This window comes from Ovis canadensis, chromosome 24 (assembly GCF_042477335.2).
Source record: "Ovis canadensis isolate MfBH-ARS-UI-01 breed Bighorn chromosome 24, ARS-UI_OviCan_v2, whole genome shotgun sequence".
Classification (NCBI taxonomy): Eukaryota; Metazoa; Chordata; class Mammalia; order Artiodactyla; family Bovidae; genus Ovis; species Ovis canadensis.
The window spans coordinates 15,527,689-15,553,587 of NC_091268.1; the positions used below are offsets into that span (position 1 = coordinate 15,527,689).

The 25,899-nt window shown below is 46.5% G+C and overlaps 1 protein-coding gene across 3 annotated transcripts in view; it reads right to left on the reverse strand.

Annotated features, from left to right (window-relative positions):
* LUC7L (LUC7 like) overlaps positions 1–25,899 on the reverse strand; it is a 32,669-nt gene that overhangs the window by 5,189 nt on the left and 1,581 nt on the right. Inside the window, exons 1-7 of one of the 3 annotated variants that reach the window (XM_069570445.1) lie at positions 23,460–23,680; positions 22,566–22,636; positions 21,485–21,579; positions 17,135–17,233; positions 6,967–7,077; positions 5,849–5,992; positions 2,335–2,511 (exon numbers count right to left, since the gene is read on the reverse strand). In XM_069570445.1, the coding sequence (XP_069426546.1) occupies positions 2,335–2,511; positions 5,849–5,992; positions 6,967–7,077; positions 17,135–17,230 (528 nt within the window). In that variant the 5' untranslated portion in view covers positions 17,231–17,233; positions 21,485–21,579; positions 22,566–22,636; positions 23,460–23,680. Of the gene's footprint in view, positions 1–2,334; positions 2,512–5,848; positions 5,993–6,966; positions 7,078–17,134; positions 17,234–21,484; positions 21,580–22,565; positions 22,637–22,932; positions 23,350–23,459; positions 23,691–25,899 lie in introns of those variants that run through there. The other 2 variants (XM_069570444.1, XM_069570442.1) reach the window with 2 other exon arrangements.

Below are 25,899 nucleotides of genomic sequence, written 5' to 3' on the forward strand. Positions count from 1 at the left end.
CAGACACACTAGGGTGTGAACAGTGTTGAACAAAGAACACTTACGGGACCTCAGTACTGGCGATTTAAGAACCTTAGGGAAATTCAGGGAACAGGAACACAATTCTTTTTGTTAACAAAACCTCTTAAACAGCAGAAAATAGATGGAATAAAAACTGTTTTATAAATTCAGTGACAAACTACTAATTCTAACAGGTGCTGTACTTCTAAGTTACAGAGAGGTTATCATATGACTTCAAATCAATCAAGTTAAGGTTTTTACCCAAAGAAGACCCCACAAACTTTATGTGAAGGAGAACATGTGTATTTGATCAAGCATACCTTGCTGAGGGAAGCCAAAGTACCCAGCCTCGTCGCCGCCTGTCCTGGGGGATGGGTTGTGGTGGACATGGAGGGACGGAGGGGGACAGGAGACGGCCTGGAGACCCTGCCACTGGAGCACCCCAAAACCCACTTGGAGCCTTTCACACCATCTCATGCTGCTGAGAAGGCCTCCTCACCTCCCCCTGGGGAGGGGGAGGTATCCAGAGCCAGAAGACAAGGTCCAAGAGGGCGTGCAGCATGACCTAAAATATCAGTGCTGACAAAAGCCAGGCCCCCAGGAAGAAAGGGCACGGCTGGGGGTGCGTGTGTGTCTGTGTGTGACCTCGAAGCATCTGGGCCCAAGCTCTCCTGTGCAGCTCCTCTAGCTCTGCCCTCTGACGTCATACATAAAACACTGGGAGCAGCCCAAGAACCAGCCTGGAGGTAGCATCAGCTCCTCCCCAAACCCTCCCTACTCCCTGAAGCATTAGGTCCCCCCACAGGCAAGTCCTCACTCTTCCCCGCCTCCTTCCGCCGTGTCCATCCAGGTGCAAGACCTGCAGGTGTGCACACGGCCGGGACCACTGAGTGAAGCCCTCTCCAAACTGGGCAGAGCTCCCACTCTCCTCATGGTTAAGAGGGGAACTTCCAAGCAAACTTTTCTGCTGATAGTGTAATAGCTATTTATTGAAATCTGCAACTTGGCTGTATTGTTCTATCAACTGAATACTGCTCATAACCAATAACAAAATACAATTTTTAGATCAGTGAATACTTAAGTTCTAGAGATTTCAGGGAAAGAAGTTTTAATGTATGCTGATGTAAAAAAAAAAAGGCTTTCAGGTATAAGAAACATTAGGGCAAGATTCTGGCACGTTATGGAATGGAATGACAATTTAAAGGAAAATAGGAATATAAGGAGATTTTTTATGAAGATGGTAGCTGCCACCAAATTGTTATTTATACTATATTAGCTTTCATGCATTGGAGAAGGAAATGGCAACCCACTCCAGTGTTCTTGCCTGGAGAATCCCAGGGACGGGGGAGCCTGGTGGGCTGCCGTCTATGGGGTCGCACAGAGTTGGACATGACTGAAGTGACTTAGCAGCAGCAGCAGCAGCTACATAGAATATATGTTTATATTTTATACCATAAACTTATAAAAAAATTTCCAACTTAAAACCGTGTGACAGAAAGTATCACTTTTCAGAATTCCACCGGAAACACAGGAGATGCTCAAGACCAGCGGTGAACCTGCAACCGGCTCCCTCTCCAGTCTGAGTGCACACCACCTCCTGGGACCCTCTCTGGGCGTAAGGGCGCCACCCACTGCCCCTTCCTGGGGCCACAGGTGGCCTGAGGCCTTGACTGTCAAGGTGGCCTATAGTTAGGAGCCACATGTCTGTCCTTCCAGATTTTGGGCTTCTGGAGGAAAGGCCTGCATATTTCCCAGCATCCTAGTACACAGCCAGGGAGGTTTCATCCGTCTGAAAACAATTCAACTTATCCCAAAGTTGCTTAATTTTCCTTCTCAGCACTCCATATCCAGGACGTCGAATGCTGTAGTCTAACCCAGGAAAATAAGGAGCCCCGAGGAAGGGACAGGGGCATCCAGCCGTGGGGCAGGGCCACTAGAAAAAGCCCCATCACCTTCTTATGTTTCTAGCCTGACCACACTCCAAAGGTCTGCCTTCACCCAAAGAGAAAAACCACAGGCTCCTGGCTCTCTCTCACCTCCAAAGAGAAGTGTTTCCAGAGGGGTGCACGAGTTCCCTGTACCCAGGATGAATTCTGCCATTGTTCTCTGTAAACAAGGGGTAGTAGCCTAAACAAACATCCCAGGCCCTGTTGGATTCTGAGATCTCAGGAAACACAATGATGACACCTGAGCAGCTCACTGTAAAGCTACGGTACAAAACCAAGGCCTGATACCGCCACCAACAAAAAAACACCACAAGGCTTGCTACAAGCAGAGACATGAAGATGATCACGACTTCGCAGGCTTCTTCAGAAACACAGCACTCTAACATACCCTTAACTGATCGAGCTTCTCACGGATTTGAATGAATCCCAAGTGTAACTTGCCCCCGAAGTGGTCTGCAAGACGACGGTCATTGTCATGGAGGCCAAGGTAGGCCGAACAGACCTCACAGACACGAAGCTTCTGTTGCTGAAAACTGGACGCAGGCATGGAATTTCTGTATTCTTCCTGGAGAGCAGGAAAAGAGTGATCCAAGTGAGGTTAACTCAAATGCCACTGTCCCCTCAACCCTAAAATGAAGTACATGAAGGGAGGTGACTTTTATTTTTAGCTGCCCAGCTTGCGGGACTTTAATTCACAGACTAGAGACTGAACCCCAGGCCCTGGCAGTGAAGTGCCAAGTACTAACCACTGAACCACCAGGAAATTCCCTGAAGATGATTTCATAATATATAAACCTGAATCGTTTACAAAGCTTCAGATACTTGTAGTTAAATTGTAATTTAATTTCAATAAATTGTAATTAAATTGTAATCCAATTTAAAATGTTTCTTTAAGAGATGAACTAAGAGTCATGATTTCAAAGCAGTGAGGGATATTCAGAACACTGAGACACACGGGAGACTGTGTGCTAAAGGCCAGCGGGGAAGGGGAGTCCCTGCAATGGTGGAGAGCTCTCGGAAGACCAGACTACAGGCCCCTCATGGCGCCCCTGATCACACCAGACATGGCGGAGCTCTGGGAAGATCAAACTGACTACAGCGCCCCAATCACACCAAACAGACAGGCGAAACACAGAGCATCCACAGAGTCTGTCCCAGTGTCCAGGAATGCCCAGTGCAGCCCTGAAACCTAAAATCTGGAAGGAGAAACACACAGACATCTCTTCAAAAGAGGAAATGTGCCTAAGGGAACAGAACAGAGCGCACGCACACACCCCCTACCCCTGCCCAGCAGCCAGCGTGCTCTGAGTCTCATCACAGGGAGCCACTCTGCCTCAAAGGAAAACACACGAATACAAAAGAAAGTGGCCCAGGACCCAGTGATGGCTGCCTGTGCTCAAATCAACACACTCCTCCAAAATCTAGGTTGAGGGAGCATTTCAACATTTGTCCTTAAAGAGAAGACAATGTAATAATCTTCCATTAATTCATACATTCAAAACATTCCCTAAAAAATGCAGGTTAAAATAAGACATCATGTCACTCACTAGACTGACGGACACACAGAACACCAGGCTGTGCCGTACCCTGACGCCGGCGCCCGCGCAGCATGGTTACTGTGGCGGCAGCCTGTCTGTAAAGGTGGGGTTACCAGAAACATCCCTCACACGAGCACATCGCTGGACACACAGACCGGCCGTGAGATGAGAAACCACCCACGGACAAACAGCCATGTGCCCCTGAAGTGCAGTCCCGCGGCAGCAAGCGGACTGCGCCCACCAGCCTGCAGCAGCCTGCAGAGCCGGCGATGCGAGTGGGACGCCTGCAACCGGCGCGGGGCGCCTGCACGCCCGCCAGGGGCGCCTGCAGCACCGACGCGGGGCGCCTGCACACCCGCCAGGGACGCCTCCACGCCCGCCAGGGACGCACGCGGTTTATGAGCCCAGGTATGCAATGAACGCACACGAACACCTCTGGGGACAGAGGCAGAAAGACCAGGGGCTCAGATTTCCATTAGAGTGCGGCTTCTTTCCTAAAGAGTCAAACAGCTTAACGAGAAACACTAAACGTGGTGGGTGAGAGTAATCTGAGATAATATTCTACACCTTTCAGTAGTTTTGAAATCACGAATGCCATCCTCTAATACCCTTCAAAATAAATTCTACGCAGAGTGAAAAAAACGTCAGTCCCTAAGGGTTACATACTGTGTGACTCCATCATGCAATGCTCTTAAAATGAGCAAACGCTAAGAACGAAGGGCAGACTGGCGGTCAGCGAAGCGGGTGTGCAGTGAGGGCAGCCGGCAGGGCCCACAGGGGCGAGCGGCCGCTCAGCAGCTGTCCCGGGATGGGATGCTGGCTTACAGGTTTTTAAGACAGAACCACTGTGGGAAACCAGGTAAAAAGCACACGGCACCCCTCCCGCTCCACTTCTTAGGATGCCAAACAGCCTTGCCTGCCACTAAGGGCAGGGTGGATGCTACCCAGACCAGCACAGCAGAGGCTTCCCCCCCACAAGCCACCCTGTCTTGTCTGTTAGTTTTAAGTAAGGGGGGCACTCAGGTGATAAGGAAAGGGACAGTGGCCGAAGCAAGGCGCCTGGAGTCCCCGTGTGTATCTGACTCCTGCTCCCCTTGGGGCTGTCTGCAGACATCCGAGTGGTGAACCCCGCATCTATACTATTTCAAGTCTCGGATCCACCGCACAGGTTTCTGGTGTCTGCTCTGCTCCTCAAAGCAGGAAGGCTCAGCCTCAGGATTCACTAAAAGGCTACAGAGCTCCTTCCTTCCTGACCCTCTGGCCTTTCTGCTGGGTACTGTCAGCAACCCGGGGAGCCTGACTCCATACACTCAAATTTTCCCTTTAAACACACAGAGGTTTGGATCCTACGTAAGGATTCCGATGCAGGGCCTGGGACTCCCCACGCACACGTCACTGCTCAGTGGGCACTAGGGAGGATTCACGTGTTCAGCTGTCATCACTGAGTTCTACTTCGTCTCAGGTGCCACAAGGAGCCAGGGGACCAGCAACAACCAAAACCAGCCCTGTGCTGGCACGCTGCCCACGCTGCCATCACGTCTCCATCCACCATCCAAACAATCTTCTGTCTGGGTCTCAGCAAATGGCCTTCAGGATCACCCTGCCCTACCTGAACATCCCCTGTACCCCAAGTCACTCTTAAACTGAGACCTCATTTCTTTTGAGCGCCTGTCTTCATCAGAGTGAATCTGAGCCAGCGCTCACATGCATTCTGCCTGGCCCACAGGAGGAGTAAAGGTGCACTCCCGTCCCTCTCTCCCTGATTCTAACCTTCCCACCATTCTCAAAGTCAATCCAGGCCACCTCCACTCCAGTGGGGAGGATCTGAGAAGCAGAAAACCCAACAGAGGAAACAGTCCAGACAGTCCTGGACTCAGCTTCTGCACCACATAGCAGAGTCCTGGCCTGGCAGCCCAAGGACACCACCTGGATGCAGCTCATAACCTGCAGGAGTCTCTCTCTCTTAGGCACAGAGTCACTAATAACCTGAGGCCTCTCTTCACAGCAACTGCAAAGCCAGTCAGCCCCATCACATCAGCTGAACACCTTGTACGCCGGGCCCTTCCTGGAAGCAGATGGACACAGACTCATTAACATGGACAAGCTACGCTCAGGATGCACTCTACATACGGGAGGGATGCTCAGAGCGCAAAGTGCTCAGTCTGAGGCCTCAGGGGTCAAGTGAGCAGCGAAGACACAAACCCCAGGGTGGGCTGACTTGAAATTGTACCATCCTGACATTATCACCCTACTTCCAACGCCTCAGTATTCGAGAAAATGGAGGCATGGCTCAGTTTTAGTCCAATGGTCAGCTCTCTGAAGTTACTATGTTTCTTCCCTCTTTAAGACATTTTCCTCACCAACCTCAGCTTCTTTTTTCTTTGCACGGACTTTCTCCACTTCCATGAGAATCTTCTGTGATTCATCCACATTTCCTTCAGCTCCCAGCTGCTCAGCTTTAGCAAGAAGCTTTCCTATTTCTTCATTCAACTCATGCACTTTTTCCGCCTGGAGAGAAAGAGACAGCCAGGTAAGACACCTAGAAACGAAAGGCGGGAGCTGGGATGGAGGCTGAGAGGATGGTGGGGTGTGTGTGTGTGTAGTTATGACTGATCTGTGCTGTTGTATGGCAAAAACCAACACAATATTGTAAAGCAATTATCCAATTAAAAAAATAAAAACAAAAGATTTTTTAATGCAAAGGGTGTTTCTCTTGTTGCATTTCTGCTGTTTCACAGAGAATACACCAATAGCTGGAAACTTCACTGATGACATGAATTCTAACAGTTACAGCACCCACACTGCCACCACTGAGACCGACCGTTAAGTGTCAGACCCTAACAGATCTCTGCACTGAACCCTAGCAGAGGCAGCAACACACGCCTGTCACTCCCACAGGCTGTAAGGCCCGCCCCGTGGGCCAGCTTCCAGGCCGCCACTCTGTATACCTTCCAGCACAGCTCAGTCTCCAGGTGAGGGTAACAAAATGTGTGAGCCTAAACACATACAAGACTTACCCTTTAAGCAAAATGACTAATCACTGGGAGTTTCTTTCAGAAATAAACAGCACCACTGGGCTAGTTAAAAACTGTCTCTCTCCTAAGAAATCCTTTCATAAAACTGAAGGAGAAAAGAACACTAAAGAGAACTCACTCAAGAGGGGCAAGGCCTTCTAAATGATGCACATGCCGATTTCACCAGGTCTGCTTTTTTCTTCTGTGACACAGACACACCAGAATCTAATCATTTCCCTGCTAACTTACCCATGTCCTGTTCTGCGCAGAGAGGTTGATCAAGTAACTTTACGACATGTGCATAGCACAGTGACAGGCTGTGAGCTTGGTGACAGCTTCCCTCCTTCCTTCTAACAGCCAGGGCAGTGGACACCCACTGTCCACCCCAAAATGCGCACTCGGCACCAACAGGTCCCAGCCCTGCTTTGATACTGACGACTGGAGGTGGAGGCCTCCCTCCCCGCATACCTTTGCAGAAACTTCTGCACTGATCTCCTCCTGGGTCTCTGCCAGCCGTTTCTTGGCAAGCTCCGTTCTCCGATCACACTCAGCGATGAAGGACTCCAAGTGATCCATCGCCTAGCTCAGGAGAGGCAGAGGGCTCCAGTCAGTGACCTGCCTGTGACCTCAGAGCTCATGTGTCTGATAGGAAGTGCAGTCCTGGCTTGGTTCTTAAGGCCTGTCGGTTCAGTGGGAAGATCTGCAGCTGTGCTACTGCTAACAGGTCCACAATCACATTCAATCAAGGGGCTTTGTTAAACCAAACGACCGTGCACAAGTATGGTCTTCTCATCTGATTTATCTTCAAATGTGTCAAAGAACCCCCATCCCTCAACAATTTCAAGAAACTCTAAAGCTGAAACACCTGGCATAGCTAACTGTTCTGAGGGACAGGGAGGCTAGGCCGTGTGATGGTGTCAGAGGCCCTCCACTGGTGAGGCGGGGGTGCAGATGTACTCACTGGTCTTTGTGAGCCACGTAAATATTATTCCCTCATGTTCTGAGGGTAGAGTTCCCCCTTCCACCTCAAAACAAAATAGAACAAACGTTACTTGAGCGGTGAACACGTTCAGTTATGGCCTACCATCTAAAGTAGTGGGAAAACAGGTTACTACTTACCCAAAGAGATAAAGGAAAAGACACTCTGTAAAGAGTTGGTGGAAAACAGTAAAATACTAATCAATAAGTGGTCATATATGCTAAGCAGTTAACTTGCTGTAACCAGTCAAGGCCCCAACATAACTTCAGATAAACATACAAACAGGACACCCTTTTCCAATCTCCAGGCTAGGACCAACCAGTGCTGGGCAGCAGGTCCCACGCTGCTGACGCAGGGGCGTGTTACACAGACAGCAAGTGACGCTGGGAGCGGGTGACGGGATTAGACAGGGTGAGCAGAGCCAGGAAAGCTCTGGGTGCAAATGGTAATAAGGCAGAGGCCAAGCGACCAAGAAGTGATGATCTATGTCCCTGCCTCCAGATGTGGTCTGGAGAGAGCCCCCAGCAGGGATCAGCGTTGACAGTGGGATCCCCGTTTTTCAAAGGAAAGCACACTTTGGCCTTGGTCAAGACAGGGAAGAGGCTCTGTGATAGCGCTACACCTGTGGTCCACCAAGGAAAACTCCCCAACTCCACACTCCTGGAGCTAAAGACCTCTTTCCTGTTATTGGTCCTCAAATATTCTCGATGAGCATTTCACTATGCTCAAATCAAACCATCAGGAAAGCCAGTAACTGGCATTCGTTGGCACGCATGCACTGCATTTCCTGGAAGGATGTCGAGCTGACCAGCTCTGCTGACAAGGTGGGGACTTGACAGGATCAAAGTGCAGGTCAGGCACTGCCCATGCTCTTAGGGACAAGGGCTCCTGGCGGACCAGCCCAAGAGGCCCCGCGGCCGCCTGCTTATTGGTGCTGAGACCTGGGTACAGAGCTCCTCTACTGCCTCCCCAGAGAGCAACCTCACACCCGACACGGAACCAAGACTCTGCTCATCAGGGTTTGAGTGGGCAATTCTGCCAGTGCCTTTACCAAGCAAAGAGCCACTGCACCTTACACAGAATATAAACTGGCTATGGACTCAGACATCTGATCAGCTAACAATAAAACGGTAAACTTCGCAGCACAGAACAGGCAGAATGCAGAGACATCTCAACTGAGTGTTCTTTAAAAGACGGCTCTGTTTTGCTGCCCCTCCTTCTCTTCAACGTGCTTCTCAATTTCATTTTGCTTCCTAAATCAAAGAGCAGGTTTAAATGATGAAAATAAAATTCACAAAGAAGGTATTCAAACCTACAAATTAAGTGCTACTGACAATCCACCACTTAATAGGAAGTCATGCACCTCTACTCTGTAATTCAGGGGTGGTGTAATGAACCACATACTGTCGGGGGTTGAGCTCATGGGGGTGCACAGGTCTCACTGCTGCTGAGGCTGCCCCTGACCCCCCAAGACGGCAAGGTGCTCTCCCTGACCCTCCTGCCCAGCAGCATCGGCAAGCCTGAGAGGAGCCCGTGCTGCCAGCAGAACAGTCAGTGCAAACACGTGCCTCGGGACAGCCATCTGGGGCTCTCCAGGCACCAACTCCCAGGTGAAGGAAAGGAAGCAGTCTCCAGAGTCCTGAGGCAAGGACTCCTGGGATCCGACTCCACAGTCCCTACGCTTGGCCCTCACAGCTGAGGCAGTACTCACCAGCCCCGTATATAGAAACTAGAAAAGGGCAAAGTAACTTGCCCAGGGTTGTACAGGGACTCTAACCCCAAACCTAAGGGAAAGTGTGACTGCCACACTACACACCTGTAAGACAGAGAGCAGTGGTCCCATTAGGTGAGATGGTGTGTTGCTCTAGAAACCTGTTACATCTCACAGGAAATCAATGTGGGGAAAAGGTGAACTATATTTTCACTGAATAGAGAAAAATGTTTACATTTTCCACATGTGAACAGTGAATTAACAGTGCCCTGTGTGTCCGCATGCATGCTGGGATACTTGAGATGCATTTACACAGATGACCTACTCCCTCTCCTAAGGAACTCCTGGTGTAACTCTTTCAAGAAACTAAGGCCAGGTCCTGGGGTGGTCAGGCCAAGGCTGTGCTAGAAAGAGACAATGATGAGGTAATTTCTCCCAGGTAACCCAAGTTTTGGGTGGAGGAGCCAGCCACTAGCCAAAGTTGAGGGTCTAAGCAGGGTATACCTACACAAAGAAATACCTTTATGACAACCCTGACAAGCCCACAAAGAAATACCTGCTTAAACCTCTCTGACTGGCAAAAACTGGAAGTTTGGTAACTCGCTCTGTTAGTGAAGACGTGAAAATGGGAACTCCCAGGTGCCACTGGGGGCAGCACTCACCCTCTGGAAAGCTTGGTGGCTCTAGCCACCAAAATGACAAAGCACCACCTTTCTGGGCGGCCAGTCCCGCCTCTAGGGATCTTTCCTAGACACACTCACAATGTGCTGACGTGTACTGCAGCACCATGACCACCAACAGGGGACTACTCCTATGAAACAGACACCATCCTCTGGAATATTATGTCGCCACAAAAAGGGTGGAGCTAACTATATGGCAGGGGATAATCTGAGATACATGCTGAAAATTAAATCAAGATGAGGGACGAGCAGGCAGACAGAGCATGTGTCCAGGGGACTATTACTTGTGTTTTAAGAAAAGTGAGATACAGGCCCGTCAGGTTCCACATCATCTCCAAAGGGAAGAAAAGAAACTCAACACCTGACTAGCTCTGGGGCCAACCAGGGGGCTGAAGAGCAGAGCAGGAGACAGGCTTCACAACATACCTTTCGTATCTCAAACTCTGAACCATGTGAACATCTTACGTGTTTTACAATTAGTGACAAGCAGCAACCCTAGTGACGTAACTGACCTGGGCAATACTCCTCACTGCTGCTGGACGCACGTGGCCCCAGTCTGACGGGGGCCTGTGCAACCAGCAGCCAGACTGCCAGCGCCACTCGAGTCCACTGACGTCATGCCACCCAGGTGACGCGCCAGCCGCTGCCCAGCTCCACCTCTGCGCTACTCTGTCAAACGAAAACCTGACTCTGACCGTCACACATCCGGATCTAACTTCCAGCTCACAGGAAATTTCAAATATAAGGGAAAACATGTTAAAGACTGCATCATAAGGATACAATCAGCAAAATCCAGGATATGAGAAACATTAATTTCTTCAAACAGATGTAAAAAGACTTACGAAGCATCCTAGCGTGTAGATCTTATTTTGGTATATGAGTCAAACAAAAGACTGTAAAAAAAATCCTTTTTGAGACAATCTGGGAAATTTGAAGACTGTTAGATAAGATTAAGAAATTATCCTTTAAATAATAAACATTTTAAATAAAATTATCTTCTAGATATATTTGCAGTACTTACAGATGAAATTCCATCTCTAGGAACTACTGTAAAATAATCCAGTATGGAAAGACAAAACAAAGATGAAACAAGTCTTAACATCATCAATCACTGAAAACCGGGAGACGAAACCCAGAGATGGTCACTATATTATTCTGCTTACATTTGCATGTTTAATTTTTTTCTCAACACATTAAAAAAAACATGCTAATAACATACAAACTACTATATATAAACTATACAAAGAAGATCCTACTGTACAGCACTGGAAAATATACTTAGTATCTTATAATATACTACACTGGAAAAGAATCTGAAAAAAAAGTATATATATGTATAAGTGAATCACTTGGCTGTACACCAGACACTAACGCAACACTAAATCAACTGTACTTCAATTAAAAAAGAAAAACATGGTAATAAGTACATTCCGTCCCAACCAACTATAATACCAGATCTTTGTCTGCAGAGTGAAAATAACTTCACAAGGCAATGGCAACACTGAAGCATTTACAGATGATAGGACGTGTGAGAGCCTGAGATTTGTGAAGTCAGTTGGCCATAAGCTGATCATTCCTGAGGCTGAAAGATGCGTACACGGAGATCCATTAAGCCGTTACACCTCCTGCTGTCTGAGATCCTCCAAGGTAAAACAAAACAAAAAGCAACTGGCCATCCAAGGTCGCCTGCAGCACTTGAACAGCAAGCTGTTGCTCCTTTTCCACTTTGAAGCTGTGGTAGGGGACTGCCTCCAGGGAGCGGGAGGGGCACAGGGAGGAGGCTTTCTGGGCTTTCCATGACAGTCTGGGAATTTTGATTTGGCCACACACTTTCAGTGAGAGCACACAGTGAGTTCCAATACACACATTTATCCCTTTTTTGCTCAGGACTTCCTAAGGAACTTAAGTCACTGAACATTCAGGTCTCACAAAAATTAATTTCCAGGGCACAGTCTACCATTTGAGTCCCTCATAATCTGTTCATTCATCACTAAAGCGTGTTTTGTTGCATCCAATTTTTCAACCTTATACACGATGCTACGACAACAATACTTTGTGTACCATTGTTTGCCTGTGTTTTCAATCACAGCTGACCCTTGAACAACGAGGGGCTGGGCGTAGGCGATGGACCCTGTAGCTGTGCAGTACGCATTTACTGGAAAAACCTCGAAGTGCACCCTCACAGTTCAAGCAACAAGCATTGTTTAAAGGTCCACTGTACTTTCTTAAGACAGAGGATTTGTAGAAATAAATTATAAAGTAGCAGTACCTTTCAATGTTCATTTCTGCACACTATATTAGCAATTCAATTGGACCTAATGTCACATGACGTAAAAAGCATAATTCTTTCTTCCTCCCTAAGAAATAATCATTTGAGCTTGGTAAACACCTTTTAAAACTGTATTAAAACGCATATGCAAGCACACAATTTTCACCCCGTCTAGGGCAGCTCTTAAAGCGTCTTCATTTCCTACATCAGCGCACACGGTTTCTGCGTCTGCAGCTGTGCCGCATCCCACTGCTTTGAAGCAGCCATACGCATTCCACAATGCATATGCATCTGCAGTTTTTCACCTTTCACTAATTCAGAACAATGCAATAAGCATCTTAAGTCTTCTCATACACAGGCCAATACTCTAGGACCATTTCTTACAAACTGCTTAGAGAACATTAAAAGTTTATAAAGACTTTAAAATTGTATACAGAGCTGATGAGCTCTTATAAAAGATTTTTATACTGAAAGTCAAATGTCACCTAAGCTGAGCAACTAATTCAGAAATAAAACAGACTGGAACTTCCCTGGTGATCCAGGGGCTGAGACGCCACACTCCCAGTGTAGGGGCCCAGGTCTGATCCCTGGTTGGGGAGCTAGATCCTGCATGCTGCACACAACTAAGAGCTCCTGCTTGCCATGACTAAAGATGCTACATGCTGCAACTAAGGCCCATCATAGTGAAATGAATTAAAAAAAAAAAAAAGAAATAAAACAGACTAATAATGATGCTTTCTATAAAAGCATAATTTTCTTTTAAATTAATGCATCCACTGATTAATAAATCCACTAAAACTCAAGTTTTGGAAGTTTCTCTTTTCTGAAAGAATAGATGAAAGGCACCTAACACGCAAAAGCTTTCATGCTGCTATGACTGTAATACCCTGCTCTGAAACCGCGGTCTCTAAGACAACCTGGATTAAAAACGCTCCTAACCACCCCTGACTGACCCACTCAACAAAATAACTCTCCCAGGGTCATGTGATGATGTTTCCATGACTTCTGGCAAATAGCACCAATATTATTATACTTTCAGAGACTCTGTGGAGATAAATGTTAGGTCCACCTCACAGATTTACTGTCAACAGTGAAGAGATTCTACCAAAACACGTGGTAAGATACACAAATATAAGCTACTAAGAAAAATGGATTAGCGACGGTTCACAATTTGTGAAAACAAAACCTGTGTCCGTCTTATAGCAGTGATGACTATAATGTACTCTCTCCAGAAACCAACTTCAACACAATACAGGAGCTGCTGGTTCCACGCCTGGGAACTGAACCATCCACACGGTCACGCGGCAGGCTTGGAACCTCACAACAACAGCAGCCCCTCAGGAGGCAGCAACAGGTCAGCAAGATCAAGACTCAGCTCACTGACACCATCTGGCCAAAGCGTTTCTGCAGTGTTCTGATTTATCAAACTGCAATTCGACAAGAAACATCACAACCAGCTTTTGCTATATACGTGTGTTCACCCTGAAGAGCCTATCTTCAAAAGATACAAGTGACCTCTGGAGAGGCACTGGATAGGAGTCATGTGGAAAAGGGCAGACTTTTCACTTGAATCTCCAACAGATGTCTTACCTATCAAGAAGATTGAAAAAGTCATTCCATCAGGTTCTTGTAACAAACCTATATTCTGGAAAAGGATTTTATTTTTTCCTTCTAAGTTTATTCTGCCTAACTAAGGAAATAACTATTTTAGCCTAGTATTTCAAAGCCAGGCCACATTTAGTGTATTAAGGTAACCCATGCACATCCAAACACTACTGATATGTATTAAAAATTCAAGGCAGGATAAATTTTATGGCTTTGTATTTTACCTTTAAGTCGTTATTTTTAAAAATAATGGCAAACAAGTAATAAATTTCAAAAGTTACTCATATTTAAATAAAAATTATAAGTAAATTAAAAGTTATGGCAAAATCTTCCTAGCACCCAGAGCTCCACAAAGCACCATTCACTGTATGAAAGGGCAACAACTAATGGAAGTAGTCCTCATTAATAAACAGTCCCATTATATCCTTTTCACTTCAAAAAAAAGTTGCAATGAGCACCTTCTCTGTGGACTCATTAACACACACCATTAAGACCCAGTCCCAGCAGCAGTCTCCTGGAACGAGTGCATACGTGCATTTAACATGCTGACAAGCTACTTGCTGACCGCCCCCCCACAAGCACAGCTGCTCCAAGTCACCCCCGACTCATCACAACAGGAAGACCTCCTCTGGAGGTTCAGCACTAGCTAGCAAACATTCCACCGTGAACCATCTATAAGGTAAAATATGATTTTTCTAAATTAGAGAACATATCTATTATTTAATATATTAAATTTTGGCTACAGCTTGTGGGATCTTAGTTTCCAGACCTAGGATTGAACTGGAACCCTTGGCAGTGAGAGGAGGAAGTCCTAACCTCTGGACTATCAGGGAATACCCTCAGATATGATTTTTAAGGAGCTGGAAGGACGGGTGGTCACCTTTTAGATTGGAAAAGGTACTCCTCTAAATGGTAAATTTTCACAGTACAAAAACGTCGTGACCTACTCTAGCCCTCCAACTAAGACGGAAGTGCTCAGAGTCTTGTTCCTTCTACAACTACTCTGTAGATCTAAGCATGTCAACAACACTAAACACCCTTTCTGTTTAAAAATCACACTATGAAGTCATCATATCACACACACCAGTTTTCCCACTTTATCTTGCACATAATTTCACTACCTCAACCCTCTTTCCGCAGCTGCACATCATCCCACTGTAGAGAGCAACGGCGTGACCCAAGCCCTCACCGATGGAGCCCGCAGGCTGCGATGCTGCAGCAGTATTCTGAAGCAGACTGACCTTCGTTCATAGCAAGTGTGTCACCAGATTCGCTCTCAGAGCTGGCGCTGCCACCACCTGCTTTCCCAGCCTCGGGGCTCCATCATCCAAGAGGTGCATCGGAGTTACTCACCTCTCCAACTCCTTAGTCTCAGTGAAGGTGAATACCCATCACAGGGTTAGATGCCCACTAAAAATGTCCTTTATCCTCTGATCGTTTTCTGTTCAGCTGTTGCTACAGTCCTTTTCAACCATGATGAGCTTTATCGTGAAAGATATCTGCCCTTCATATGCTGCAGATATTGTGTCTCAGCTGAATTCTTATTTTATACATGGGAATTCTTGATATGCTAGTATTTTTTAAGTTTTTATACAGAAAACATGTATCCATCTTCACCTTACAGCTTCTTAGGGTTTATAACATGTCAAGATGGCAAAACAAAATTCTCTTTTGGGGGCTCCAACCCAGTTTTTCACTAACTGGGTAATCCACAGTTTCTAATACTGTTCATTAAAAAAACTCACCTTCTCCACAGTGGCTGAACACATGCCCCACATAAAAATACTAAATTACCATATGTTTCAGTCTTTCTGTATTCGCAATTTCTCCCATTACTCTGTTCTTAAATACTGAATTCATCAGGCCATTTAAAAAGTACACAGACATTCTAATTCAGCAGAAATCCTAACATTTGTGATACAAAAAGCTACATAACTCAAAGTAAAAATTTAACCCATACATCTTTGTTCCTGTGTTTCTGAAACCTGGTATCCCCACAGGATTCAACACTGATGCACTTGAAAAAGAAATGGTAATTTTAACCACTTTTTAAGATTACTGATTTAAGTAGAATTTACTCCAGCTACAATACATCCTCTAAAATGTCTACTGGAAGGAAAAAAAAACAAACACCTTTCCTCTCCTCTGACTTCCTCCCACCAAGCTCAGGGCGTCCCCAGTCTTCACCCAGGAACCTGAATGGCATCAAACCCCTCACTGACCTCTGCTTACTCTAGGAATGGAGGACTCAGAAAAAGAAAAAAACTAAAACGGAGTGGCTCTATCGGAATCGCTATGGTCCAGTGGTTAGGACTTCACGCCTCCACTGCAGGAGTCCTTGTTCAATCCCTGGAAGGTGATCTAACATCCCACAAGCTGCACAGCATACCCTAAAATAAATTAACAAAATAAAGTGACCAAATCGTGGATTCCCAATGGGGACAGGAATGAAAACTGGTCTCAAAGAGTGAAGAAAATCTTAGTACGATGATATGTGACCTGTAAAGGATCACAGCACATAAACTGATATGCTGGGTATCTGTGTTATCAAAATTTCATGGAGGGGACAACCAACAGCAACAACAAAAACATTCATGGCGGGGAGATGGATGAATTATGGAAAGGGTCTAAAAACGGCTCTTTTGGGAGGGAAAAATGACCAAAGTTATGAAATACTAGTTAATAATGACTAAACTGCAAAAGATTTAATGGCCTGATCATACCAAGCATTGGTAAGGGTATGTTCGCTTTATTAAATGGGTAAACTGATACACTTCATCAAAAATTAGGGAGGAAAACGAAAAAAACCTTGCAAGAATAAACGTGCAGATCCTACGAGCAAGGAATTCTTCTCTTAAAAATATACCCTAGGTTAACTGTTGTACATGTGTAGCAAGATATTCAAGAACATTTATAACACTATTCATAATAAAAAAGACAAACAAAAACAAAAAACCCACTAGAATCAACCCAGCTGTCTGTGAATACAGAATGGATAGCTCAGGGAGCTATGAAATGCAGCAATGAAACCAAACCATACCCAGAAGTACGTAAAGGAACACAGCACTGAAGGAAAAATAAAGTCACTAAGATTACCTCCACTATAAATCCATCCGCAAGTTCAAAAGCAAGAACAAACATCATGTCCAAGAAGTCATAAAATATGTAATAAACACGTTAAAGAAAACAATACAGTACGAAAGGCAGAAGAGTGGGGTGGTGGACACACAGACACAGAGCGGTCCCGGCCACATGCTCGCTCCCGGCCAGAGAGGGCTGGAATAACATCTGCTCTACCATGCGCATCGTAACTTACACACATCACATTATTCTTGTTAGTGCAGTATTTGGCTCTTCACAGTAGGGAACAATTAACATCAAATAAAACTTACATCCAACTCAAAAAAGAGGTCCCTTTCTTTACTTGCAATCTCATAATCTGCTCGGAGGGCCAAGTCGTGGATTTTGGTACATTCTCCTAAGTCCATGCGCTGTGAAAGAGAAACAAAAATTTACACACAAACATCTATTTGGAGGAAGCACATGACCTGGTGATAACTGTCATCTAAATCAACAATGCTTTTTTGAATGCTGACTATGATAAGAAAATTAAGAAACGATGTGGCCAAAAAGTCTTATTTTCCTTTTTCTACCATGATTACATGACACTCAGAAAAGGTGCACTTCAGTGTAATGATCTCTGTCTCCTATGGGACCAGAGATTACTAGACTATCTTTCATTACTTAGCTTTCACCATTATTATTATCTCATGAGTGTAGAAATGTCTATTCAGTAAAGAGCAGCATGGGGGAAGGGGTGGCAAGAAGGCCAGGAAACGAGTATCACTGACAGCAACAAGTTTCCATGCATTCCTTCTGACCACTGAAGTCTAAATCACAGAGATCCCACGTGATAAATAAAGACAAAAGGCTCTTTCCCCAAAACAAGTTATCTGGGTTACCAGTAAGACCAGCCTGATGCGTACTGCACAGTGTGAGCACAGACAGAACAATTAGACAGCAGCGTGCATTTCTTCCCTAAGTCCTAAGTAAGGACCCTGTACAGGGACCCCTTCCACTCCTGTCTGTGGTCATCTCAACAGCAACAGGGACGTTCGGACGCTGAGGGTCAGGTTAACAAGTCAGAAAGTGCCAATTAACAAACCCCAACAGCCCGGCGAGGAGATGCCTCGGGAGCCCACGCTGCTGGACACAAGCACAACTGCCTAGCAAGGGAACAAAGAACAGCAGAAATCCTTCAGCTCAAACTACAAGTGCGTTCAGAACGAGGTTAACAGAATCCTCCGTGGATCACAAACTCCTTAACAGTCTGGGACAGGATGCAGCTCTTCAGCCCTAATCTCAGAAGGTGCAGCCATCCTTATGACAAAATGTCCTACCGCATCACCAGTGACAGAGCCAAGAGTGGGCTGCCTAGGGTGGAGTTCATATTCATTTTGACCAAATGGTAAATGCAAAAGCTCTGTTCTCCTTCATTACGCTTACTATGAGGTCATGCGCAGCTTCTGTATGTTGGTTACATGGGGAATCCAGAGGACACACAAGTTCTAAAAGCCAAAGCTGCAACTAAAATTGCTGTCACTGTAAAGCTGGCAAATTCTGCTTCATTCACTCTTTTAAATACCAAACATAATCCTTAAAAAGTACACAGCTTCTGAACTAAGCCCATGGGCCACAACTACTGAGCCGCTGTTCTAGAGCCCGAGAGCTGCAACTACTGAAGCCCACGCTCCACAAGAGAAGCCACCGCAATGAGAAGACACCGAATGAGCAGACCGCTTGCTACAACTAGAGAGAATTCCATGCAGCAACGAAGAACCAGCACAGCCAAAGATAATAAGTGAATAAATGTATTTAAAAAAACACATTTTACATATATATACACACAGCTTCTGGATTTCCCTAGTGGTCCAGTGGTTAACACTCCATACTTTCAAAGCAGGGGGTGCGGGTTTGATCTCTATTCAAGGAACTATGATCCCACATGCTGCATAGCCAAAAAAAAATACACAAAGGTAACTAAGTGCTATAGCTGAAAAAACGAGAGACAGCTCTTAAGAAATTCTTTAAATGCTAACAACCATTCTATTGCTCAAAGAAAAACTACTTCCAGATGAAGCAAGCAACAAAACCACTAAGTACTAAAAATCTTAAGTGCAAATCAACTTCCATTCTAAAAACTTCAACTGTCAAGAAAGTTTCAATATTAGGGAACCACACACGAAGCAGAATTGACCAACACCTCCTTCAGATGGGAGTGCTCGAGCGGCCACTGCCGAAGCAGGAGAGAGACAGGCCCGGGGCTCCGTGTGTCTCTGAAGGCAGCTCTGCAACTCTGCCAAGGAGGCGGAAGTGCCAGCCAGCGCCTCCGGCAGCCAACCACCCAGCAGAACCGAAACACCTCACTCATTCCCTTCTTCCAAATACTGCAAGTGGCTGTCAAATGCAGCATGCCAGGTCTTTTCTTTTCTAATCGCACAAACATCTGTGTTCTCTACCCTCCAGAGGTCTCACACAGCAGCAGCGAAGAGCAATAAAGGCTCTTCAGAGAACTTTCGGAAAACCAAAGTTCTTCCACAGAGACAAGTTACACTGCCTTCCCTCCAGCTATCCCTCTGGTCTTACTACCAATACACCATTTTCCCATTCCATTCCTCTGCTGCCTCACCTCTACCTTCAGGAGAGGGCCTGGAGCAGCCCTTAGCATGCTGAAAGTTCTAACCACTGCCCTGTGGCTTATACTCAGTCCATCTCCATGGAGCACAGCAGACTCTAACCCTGCCACCCAGGAGCCCACAGCCATAAGGCTCCATCTTTACATTCTCCACCCAGACTTCCGGCCCTCATCTCAACTGACTTCAGCAGCCCCAACACTTATTCACTGCACCTTTTCATGAAAACAGGTCTCCTGAGCTCTCTTCTCGGTTTGACTTGCCTGTCCAACGGGGACGGCAGTGACACTGCTCAGTCCCTGGCCTCTCATCAGAGCCCCAGTCTCTGCCTCCTCCCCCCGACCCACACCAACCCACATACACTCCTGCTTCCCTTGGCTCCACCAGCCACCTGGAGCACTATTCCCCTAAAGGTGCACCTGTGTGTTTTCTCAGCATTGAGGTCTCTGCTCCAGTATCCTGAGAGGCCTTTCCATACCGCCCTATCCAAAACAGTCCAGAACCTACTCGCTATTTACTGTCCGTCTTGTTTCTCCATTAGATGAGAGTAAACATTTTTTGTACCACATCCCCAGTGCCTGACAGAGTACTTGTCCAGTAAATACTTGGCAAATTAACCTATACCTAATACACGGAGAAGGCAATGGCACCCCACTCCACAACTCTTGCCTGGAAAATCCCATGACGGAGGAGTCTGGTAGGCTGCAGTCCATGGAGTCGCTAAGAGTCGGACATGACTGAGCGACTTCACCTTCCCTTTTCACTTTCATACACTGGAGAAGGAAATGGCAACCCACTCCAGTGTTCTTGCCTGGAGAATCTCAGGGACGGGGGAGCCTGGTGGGCTGCCGTCTGTGGGGTCGCACAGAGTCAGAGACGACCGGAGCGACAGCAGCAGCAGTACACTAAACATCTGTAGGAAATGCCCTCCCTCCTCAGCGTTCCAAAAACCACGGCTGAAATGTTTCACTCTGGTGCGTGTCCCTCTACTTCCTCCGACTTCTCCCACTAAGACCTACCAACAACTGCAGCTCAGGACGCTGCCTACTCCAAGTCAGGCTGCCTGCTATGACCAGTGGAAGGCAGCAGTCTACAGGGATGGCACCCCCATGATCCAGAGCACTCAGCAGTCATACCAGTCAACTGCAGGCAAGACCTCAGCTAACAGAGGCGTGAGGCTTTGCAGCCACTTCCTATTTGCTGTCAGAAGGTCCAGCCTCAGAAGACTTAATACACCAGCTAGCTCAGTGTTCCAGAAACTCCTCCCTGAAGTGGTAATGACAAAAGCACTAATCAATCCTAAAAAAAAGTGTTCCCAACACATGCATACTGGACCCTTAAAATGAGGAGACAATTTTTACATTACATGAGGGGGATGTGACATCTTAAAATGGTAATGGTGTTTATGGGACTCTGTAAGTGGCTGAATCATGGCAGATAATCTGACACTCTTTAGTCTTCTTAAATACTATTTAACATTGGAATAAATAATACTAACATTTGAATAAATGTTCATTCTGCAAAACTAGCATTTATCTGTTTGGTTCATCTGAAATGAACTTAAAATTGTAGAGTTCTATACTTATCAGGTCATGTACTGACTTCTTGAAACGGTGGTGTAACACAAAACTGCAAACTAATATTAATCCACATATTTCAAAAACCTACAATCTGGGAAAACCATATCCTGATACCAGATCAAAAAACTAGTATGTGTTTAACCTGAAAACAAACCAACCCATAATCTTACAGAGCTACAAGTTAACCTTAAGTACTCTTTTAGCTAAAGCCAAAGGAGACCAGTAATACTTAACTTATGAATATCTCAGTATAAATAACTCTCCCAAAACCCGAAAACCTTACCAACAGAACTTTATAGAAGTGAAATAACATTATATAAAATGTCACCAAGCTAACGGAACTTATCATTTAAAGGACAGCAGGTAATTTCTGCTTAGTAAAGGAAAACACAATTCAGCCTGAACCACCCCACTGCCTGCAGAGCACCCATGTCTGAGTATCCTAGGACATCCCCCCAAATGCACCTACCGTCCCAGCCAGAATGTCGTGGGGGCAGCAGTCCAGAAGGTGACTCTTGCAGACACGATCATCTGTAAACTTGACCCTCTGTCTGGTTTCGTCTCCTGAAATTCATGTGTGGTTTTAAATAAGACAATATTATCACATTAAGCACAAAAGCATATCTGGTACAATTCACCTGGATGATCTGCAGACTACCAAATACTCTGAAAAGCTGACCTAGACGGTTTTTTGTGTTGGTTTTTTTTTTACAACTGGAACAAATCACAGATGATTTTTGATGCTATGTATATCATGAAGAATGACGCTTAATGAGATCTGACTCCGTCATTGTGCCAAAGAGATCAAAGAGTCAGAAGTAAAATGTTGAGCACCAAAAGGCCATTAGCCCCACACATACATGTGGGCCATGAGATACCAAAACCCATGCTAATCAGAGGGCCATGAATCACCACGTATGACTTAAAAGCTGGTAGTTTCCAACAAAAGCTTCTTACTAATCATTTTGCTATAGACAAATGTATAGGCAATATTTTGCCCAGAATTATATGAAGAAAGCTTTCCCTTTCTATTACTGACTGATAAATAAGCTAGACTTAGTCTACCTCTCCCCCTTTAACCCCCACCCTTAAAAAAAAAGAGTTGGCACCTGGGAGTCACTTTTAACAAGACAATACCAAGGGAAAAAAAGCAAAAAAGGAACCAGGTTAGTCAATACACACTGTGAGTTCCAACAATACTGTACCCATCTGCATTCTTCAAGACCTCAGCTGCAGAATTTTATGCCCGCTGTTGAAAAGTTTTAAAGGAAAAGTTTTCTTGCCCAACCTGCAGTAAGGAAGTCAGGGGAATGATACATAAAAGTAAAGGCAAAGTGGAATGTGACAGATTTTAAAGCTAATCTGTGTATATGACACAGAGCTGTGTAAAACTAAAGGAGGAATATATTTCAGGATTTGCAAGCATCCAGGATTAATGTAGTGTCTTTTTATTGAAAATGTTTTCTTTCTAAACTACACTTTTAAAGTTACTTGTGAAAAAAAGCAAACACTTTTTTGTTATAACAGCTTAAAAATTGGTTGTGACTCACGGCTCGATGAACATGAGGCTTTTCTGCAACTCCCTTGCAGATTGATGTAGGCAGGCAAAGATACACTGAACCTTTATAAATAAAATAGAGGGGCCACAATTGTTCAGTTTGTATGAAATAAAAATATGGGAAGCAATTCAAAAGCAACTCAATATACAAAGAAAGCTAAAAAGCACTTATTCACCTATGAAATAAAGTGCAATGAATCTGCACAGCCCTGCGAATGTGCCAGTGTGAACTTACAACTTCATTACTTCGGTAGAAAAGAAAACACAAACCACAGCAGGTACATAGTTTGCAAAGATCCAACCGCTTTCTCCTGAGACAACCATCATGATATTGCGTTCCTCCCTACAGCACAACCTACCTAACGACTGCCAAGCGCAGGCTAAACAGAAGCTCTCCAAGTGTGGCTGGGGAAAGGGGGGGCTGGAAAAGCACGCGGCAGGAACCCACGTTAGAAAAGCTCAATTTACGGCTCCCCTTACAATGGTACAGAACAACAACGGCAGGGTTTCCAGGCCCATCCGGCTCCCTCGGGTGGAGGAGCTCCGCCAGCCCGCTGCCAGCGACCTGAGCCCACGCTGGCTGCAGCCCTTCGCCGACTCCCGGTTCGAGGAGAGGCGAGGGCCGCCGGAGGGCGGAGAAATCGCAGCAAGGTCAACCGGGAGGGGGCTGGCGCCCCACCGACAGCACGGGCTCCGAGGGAGGAGCCCGCCGGGGACCCACGCCGGCAGGGAAGGCTCAGACAAAGGCCCGGCGCCCGCGGTCGGCGCGCGGGGGAGGGGAGGGTGCCCGCGCAGGCGCAGACGGTCGCGGCCCCCGCCTCAGGCCGCCCGGCGGCCTCGCTTCGCTCCCGCCCCAGCCCTCGCCTGGCCGGCCGCCCCGACTCACCGTCCCGGGCCGTGCCCATGAGCTGGTCCAGCAGGGCCCGCATCTGCGCCTGGGCGGACATGGTGGCCGGCGGGAGCGGCAGGGGTGGCCGCGACGGCTTCTCTCAAGTGGCAGCAGCGGCAGCGGCAGCGGCGACGGCGACGAAAGCTGGTCCTGTCGGTCTCGAGCCCGCTTGGCTCCTTCTCGACGCGAGGAACGCCGGGAGGAAGTGCGTCGGCGCCGGCACGTGGCCTGCTGGGAAATGTGGTCTTAAGGCGGGCCTGACGTTCCGTGGCGCAAATTACGCAAGCAAACTGCTCAGGGGGCGGGGCTAATTCCCTCCCTGATTTTACTCTGGAGCCTAAAACTTCCAAGCTCCACCTAGGCGAAACTGCAATAAAGGAAAATAAATCCCGTGTTTTCTTGCTAGTCGTGAACCTGTAAATATCATTTAGCTACTTTCAGACTATTTTTTGACACCTGTGAAAATGGTGCCTGACAACTGACTTTTGTGAAAGTTAAATTGAGCGTGGAATTAGTTAGGTTCTGTGACTACTCCTTGCTGGTAGTCCCCCTCTGAGTTCACAGTGGCCTGGCCACTTCCAAGACTGACAGTGAACCTCTGACACATGCGTACAGCAGACAGTAGGGAACCGTAACGCCTGCCACTGGAACTGTCCATGTCTCCAGACGTGTATTGGAACATCTTGTCCACGCTTGTCCTGACTGCAGTGTCCCCACACCCGAAGGCCTGCAGGAGGCCTGACTGACTGACATGGGATCCTGAACAGCATTGCCTTATATCAAGAAATCCATGTTACTGTAAAGAAGGTCAAGTATTTATTTCTGTATAGTAAGTCACTTCAAAACATAACAGTGTAAAGCAAAATGGATTCATTATTTCTCATTTTCCTGCGGTGCTTAGGCAGGGATTAGCTGGCCCTGGGCTCCTTGCTCTGGGTGGTTTGGCTGGGTTCACAAAATTGCTTGTGTGAAACTAAGCAAAGATCCAAGAAGGTTGCACTGACATGCCCAGCCTCTCTGTGGTGCTCCATGCTGCTTCTATCTCTGGATGTGAGATCATAACATTCTGAAGTCTAGCCCACGTTTCTGTGATAGCTGGTTGCCCCAGGGAAGGAGTGGAAGCTGTCGGTCCTCTTAAGGCTCAGACCCCGAGGACTCTCCTTCTACCATTATCTGTTGGTCAAAGCAAGTCAAAAGGCCAATGCAGATTCAAGAAGAGGGAAAAACATGCTTTTTTTTTTTTTTTTTTAGCTGCACTGGGTCTTGGTTGCTGTACGCCAGCTTTCTCTAGTTTTGGAGAGCAGAGACTGCTCTCTAATTGTGATCTGTGGGCTTCTCATTGTGGTGGCTTCTCTTGCTGCAGAGCGCTGGCTCTAGGGTGCTTGGGCTTCAGAGGCAGCAGCTCTGGAGCATGAGCTCGGTAGCAGCAGTACACAGGTTTAATTGTCCTGCAGAATGTGGAATCTTCCCAGATCAAGTATTGAACCCTTGTCCACTTCATTGGCAGGTGATTCTTAACCACTGGACCGCTAGGGAAGTCCCAGATGCTACCTTCTGACGTGAGGACCAGCTTGTGTGTATACAGATGGGATTTTTCAGTAGTCATATTTGAAGCCTCTGACTGCAGTCCCCAATACCTAAGTCATCCAAGGCTTTGGAATCAACGGTGGGAAGCCGTACCAACATCTCACCACTGCTCTCAGTAGCCACATCATGGAATTTGCACTTCTTGCCCCACCGAGAGGCTTCCCTTGTCATTGAGGCCTGACATGACCATGCATGCGCAAATCAGCAGCACAGAGGAGTTATATTCTAGGTGATAAAACTTAAACTTGGACCAACTGGAGGTATAATTTGGTAGACAAATTTGTGACTTTTCCCATAACACTTCCAGCACCCACTGGCTACCTAGAGCCCAGGAACAGTCCTCTGGGAAAGCAAGGCGCCCAGCATAACACCGCGAAGGGGCAATGGCCTGGCACTGAGTTGGGGCAGTGACGCCTGCTCATTTGTGCTCTGCTCCTTCCATGCCTCACTGCTTTCCTCCCGTTCCTAACTTCCTGGGAATGAGGCCCTTAATAAAACAGTACCAAAGCGCTGCTGTCAAGCTCTGCTTTCTGGGGAACTAAAGCCGAAACGGCACTAAATCTTGGTCTGCACTCAAGGCATGTGTGAAGGATGCCATTCAGAAAGAAAATTATCTCAAAAGACAGTCTGAGATGTATGAAGGAATGGTGAGCAAAAAGGGAAAAAAATGGTGAACGTGTAAAAATGGAAACAAAAGCATGTATATACTATATTCTGACCTCCTCACACACTTCTTCAGAGCAGTTCTGAAGTTCAGAGCTTACTGTCTTCAGGGTTACTGTTTTCAGTAAATCCTAAGTAAGACTGAACTCACTGCTGTCTTATTGTGTGTATCTGTGTTGCTGTTTTT